Source organism: Myotis lucifugus, unplaced genomic scaffold (assembly GCF_000147115.1).
Source record: "Myotis lucifugus unplaced genomic scaffold, Myoluc2.0 scaffold_258, whole genome shotgun sequence".
Lineage (NCBI taxonomy): Eukaryota > Metazoa > Chordata > Mammalia > Chiroptera > Vespertilionidae > Myotis > Myotis lucifugus.
In genome coordinates, this window is record NW_005871306.1 from 1516480 (window position 1) to 1521479 (window position 5000).

General features: G+C 52.1%; 1 protein-coding gene across 1 annotated transcript in view; it reads right to left on the bottom strand.

Moving 5' to 3' along the window:
* The window catches only part of LOC102432347 (1,25-dihydroxyvitamin D(3) 24-hydroxylase, mitochondrial), a 17797-nt gene that overhangs the window by 12516 nt on the left and 281 nt on the right, over nt 1-5000 (bottom strand). The window contains exons 1-4 of the mRNA XM_006099096.3: nt 4662-5000; nt 4272-4462; nt 2735-2828; nt 814-910 (exon numbers count right to left, since the gene is read on the bottom strand). The exon at nt 4662-5000 is cut by the window's right edge and continues 281 nt beyond it. Coding sequence (XP_006099158.1) covers nt 814-910; nt 2735-2828; nt 4272-4462; nt 4662-4919 — 640 coding nt within the window. The 5' untranslated portion in view covers nt 4920-5000. The remainder of the gene's footprint in view (nt 1-813; nt 911-2734; nt 2829-4271; nt 4463-4661) is intronic.

Here is a 5000-nt window from a genome sequence, read left to right on the forward strand (position 1 = left end):
TTGCTTCCCTCTGCATTCACCCGCAGCCCTGAAACTGCTTAGTCTATTGAAATTGCCTTGACTGTACTGTAGTGCGGAGTTGGTTGATCTTTGCAGGGGTCTGCTTCTCAGTCTCAGAGCCTTCCTTGAAGAGAGAGATCGCATTCCTTTTTAAAAAAAAAAAACCCATGGCACCCCAATGGGACTCAAACTAAAAGTCCTTGCCGGGACCGATAGGCCCTGGCTTGGTCTTTCTCAGCTCCTCCTCCCCCTGCAATCCGCTCACACCAGCATCTCGGAGTTCCTCAAAGGCATGTTCATGCTTCTGCCCCCGGGCATTTGCACTGCCTGTCTCCGCTCTCTGGGACAGTCTTCCCACAGATACCTTTGCAGTTGCACCTCCCCTTCTTTAGGTCTCAGCTCAGGAGTCTCCTTACCAAAGCGGAGTTGCCCCATCGAGGCACCTATGTTCTTTCCTGGGCCCCTTTCCCCTTGGCAGAGTCTATAGTGAAATGTGTTTACTTGTCAATTGTCACCCCTACTAGAACCCAAGCTCCATGTGAGCAAGGATGCTGCCTGTTTTACTCAATGCTGAGTCCCTAGCACGGTGCCTGGCACCTAGCAGGTGTTCAGTAAGTGTTTGTCGAGTGACCACACAAACAGCCCAGCGTGCAGAGCAGAGCTGCAGTGCGGAAAGCATTAAGACGGCTGCTGTGGCCTTTCCCACTCAGAATAGCACACGATTCCAAAGAGTTGTCAGCTTGTTCATGGAGCCACGTTTTATCCTCAGAATCACTTGCAAGTCAAAGGATTGAGACCGTGGAGACCACTTACTTTCAAATGACCATTTGTTCAGCTCGCTGTACAAGTCTCCAATGTGGCCTCTCTCGTCACAGAGCTCATCTAGTCTACCCATAAAATCAGCCAAGACCTTAAGAGAAAGAAACCACAAAAACACATTTTAGTCTTTGAGGGAAAACAAAAACTGTAGAGCAGCGAGCTAACCTCAGGTCTCGCTACCTTGTGTATTCCCTGGCCAGATGGCTGCCCCCTCTGCAGCAGCACTAATTCTATATTTTCCTGGGGAGCTCACCTGACACCCTAGCAACCTTGTCCTGGGTTATTTCCTCAGCGTTTCCTGCGGCCACCCTGAAGCTAAGGTTTCAGCCTTTGATCTAAATTTAAAGAAAGGAAAACATTTCTTCTAATCTGAACGGGGAATAAACCACAAAGGGGAAATCAGTCAAGTGTCGCTGTTGGCACAACATCTCAAAGGCTGTGATGCTATGACTACGCTGAGGTTTGCCGTTTCCATATCTGGGCAAGCAAACCTCTCTTTACTGATTGGTACTGTGTTAGGCGTGTTGAGCTTGGAGCCAGGAGATCTGCAATTCTGGATGCAGCTCCCTCGCTAAATGGCTCTGTGACCTTGGACGAGTTATGTAAGGCTATTAGATGCCAGTTTCCAAAATCAGGGCTTTGGATGACTAAAGCCTCTCATTTCCCGAGGCTTCCATAGAACCACGCGCTGTACAAAGGGATGTTTTCTTAGCTGATCCTTACAATCTTGTGAGGGAGAACATCCTGTCATTTCTCCCATTTCCCAGGTGAGAAAACTGAGGCATAGAGAGACGAAGGCACCAGCCCCTGGACACAGAGCTGAGAAGCGCCTGTGCTGGGCCTGGAACAAAGCCCAGGCGCCTACCCAGCCCACCATAGAGACAAGGATGTTTAGTTTGCTCACGTGGTGCATTCAAATGTACTCGAATTAGTTACCATAAAATTTAGAGATTTCGCATGAAGATATAGATTTTCCACTACTTGTCAATAACAATAATAAGAATAAGTAATTACAGGGTCTGGCGACACCGTGTCAGCATTCCCATGGGGCAGTCATTTGCTGGAACTGGGACAGCTGTCACCTCCAGGAAGGGCACGCGATATTCTGTTGGCTGAAACCCCTACAGGGCCTGCCCTATGCGTTTATATTAATTACGTGGCCCCTGAAAGCTTCTGAACCTGCCATCTTTCACCCACACAATCTATGTGGGTCCACGTTCAGTTCAAAATGAACACCCAGAGTGAACAGGAAGAATAAGAGATTATTAAACTTAAATCCCTTCCTCTTCAGCCCCTGTTGGCTAAATGATATGTCCTAACACCTTAACATGGCACAGACCTGCCTTCTGTCCAGCATCATTTCAGAAAAGGCCCGTGCTGAATGCACTATTCTCTCAACACTCCATGCCATGCCCTGCCCTGGCTCCATATTTGCATCAGGCTATTCTTTCTGCCAGGATGCCTTTCTCCACCTTCTCTGGCTTGTAGACTCCTACTCATCCTGCAAAACCCAGCTCAAATGTCACTACCAAGGAACTTCATAAGCATTCTCTCCTTCAGTCATCACAGCAAACCTATGGAGTGAGAATTGCCACTCCCATTTTATAGATTGGGAAGCTGAGGCTCAGGGAAGTTAACATGGGATGGACGGCTGATGCTCAAATCCAAGACTGTGGGATACAAAAGTCTGTGCTTGTAACTACTCCCTTAATGCGGTCTTTTAAAGAAAGGGGAGAGAAAGGGGGAATAAAGGCTATGGGGGAGGAAGACAGGAAGAGGAATGAGGAGAACGTGAAGCCCCCGAGTCATCCCAAGTGCCTGCTTTGCCCTCTGCCCTTTGTAGCTGTGACTTAAAGCTCCACAAACACCCCTCCCGCCCCAAGAGACCCTGGAAAGCTGGCCCCAGCCTGCAAACCTCATTGATTTTGCTGTCCAGCTTCATAATCTCCACTGGTCTCATTAGTTTCTTCTGAAAGGCACTCCGGACCCTCTGCCAGTCTTCTCCTTCCCTGGGAGAGAAATCTGTTTAGAGCAAGTTGCAAAGACCAGAAAGAAGAGGCAGAGATCCCGCCCACCCCAACTCTGCCACTGCATGACTGTGTCATCAGATCAACACTGAGCACCAGCCAGGAAGTGCCCGGGTTCTGTTCGCACTGGAATACTGGGGCTGGTGTATGATAGAATGAGAAAGCACCTTTCCTCCCGGCCAAGGAAAGCACCAGAAAGGTGACGTCCAGATAATTTGGGGTCAGGGCTGTGGAGGTGTCCTTACTGGGTTTGAGCTGGGAGGCCAGGCACCTCAATTCCCAGCACTGAGAGTGGGCACCTGAAGGACCCCCCCCCACCCTGAAACCCAGGTCTGTTTGAGGAAAGATCTTGTCTTCTTTCAACCCATTGACTTGGGTTGCAAGTCACACTTACATAACACCTCAGACTTAGAATCTTGCCATTGCCTGCACATAATACCAGACAGCCAGAGAGCCGCAGCTTTGGAAAAAGCCTGTTCCATCAGGCGCCCTTTCGCACTTGCCCACAGCTGGTGACACAGCCTGTGGTGCACCGAGCGTCACTATGCTTTTTTTTTTTTTTTTTTTAGTATATTTTTATTGATTTTTTTTTTTTTACAGAAAGGAAGGGAAGAGGGATAGAGAGTTAGAAACATCGATGAGAGAGAAACATCGATTCAGCTGCCTCCTGCACACTTCCTACTGGGTATGTGCCGGCAACCAAGGTACATGCCCTTGACCGGAATCAAACCTGGGACCCTTCAGTCTGCAGGCCGGCGCTCTATCCACTGAGCTAAACCGGTTAGGGCTCACTATGCTTTTTAATTCCAGTGATTGTCTCCCCAAAATATAACTATTAGACATTAAATTTGGGGACAAAGAAGTGCTAACTTGTTAGATGGTGACAATGAAAAAGCAAAGGAATCACATCACATCATAGCATTTTATCTATCGAAAATGCAACCTTGACACCCCTGCTCACCCCACCTTTCACCTACACCTAGGTCATCACCTCCACTCCCCTCCGGGAAAAAGGTCACGGTCAAAAGCGGAGGAAGTTAATTTCTGGCATGTGAGCTTCCCAGAGGGGGTTACAGAGAACTTCAAGGGATAGTGTAGTTTGTATAACACATTTGCTTGGCACGCTGACTTCAAAACCCAGTCCCGCCACAATTTGTATAACGCCTTTTGGCATTTGTCTGACGGAAAGCTTTGGCCCTGCCCGGTTGCCAGAGAGAACAGGTGTTAAGCGGATGCGCGGTACAGCTGTCCCTCAACCCACTCAGGTCTACCAGGAGGACGCGACTACTGGGTAGCGGCTTTGGTGTCCTCTGCCTAAGACGGGTCCGACTCCCGGGAACAAGCTCTTCCCAGTTTCCAAGCGCATTAGGCGTAGTTGCCAGCCCCATGGCCTCACCCTGCCTCCCTCCCCGCCCGCAGACTCACAGGATGAGCAGCCCGTAGCCCTCCTGGCGGTAGTCGCGATAGGCCTTCCAGGGTTTGATCTCCAGCCGCTGCGGGTACGCGCTCTCCGTGCGGTACAGCGCTTCCAGCAGGCAAGGCGAGCCCAGGTGCACCGAGTCAAAGGAGCCCAACTTCATGCGGAAAATCTTGCCGTACTTCTTGTGGAACTCCGCCTGCAGCGGGCCGGGCACAGCGCCAAGTCAGCCCGCATCCCTGACAGTCCCGAGCGCGCGACTCCCTGCTCCCGCCTTCCTCCTCCCGGGGAAGCCCAGACACCAGAGCGCACCGTGCGCTCGGGCCGCGCGCCTCTGGGAGGGTTTGGAGCGCCCGCCCGGGATGGGAGAGGGAATTGGGGCCCGACGAGGCATTTACCAGAGTGTCGTGCTGTTTCTTGAGCCCCCCTTTCCAGAGAATCTCCAGCAGGCTGCCCAGCAGCGGCCAGTTGGTGGGGCCCGGAAGGGCGGCCGCGTTCTGCGCCTCGCCACGCTCCATCAGCGGGCAGAGGGGCACCTCCCGCGGCCGAGGGGGCGCGCACGCCGTGGATGTCACGGGTCTGGGGGGCTGCCCGAGGCTGCGCAGCTGCTGTAGGAAGGCGACCAGGGAGCGACTCTTGCTGATGGGGGAGCTCATGGCCGCAGGGAGACCGGGTGCGGGGGACCACGCGGGACCGAGGAGGGCGAGGCTGGTAAAGTGGCGCCCGCTGGGTTCGGA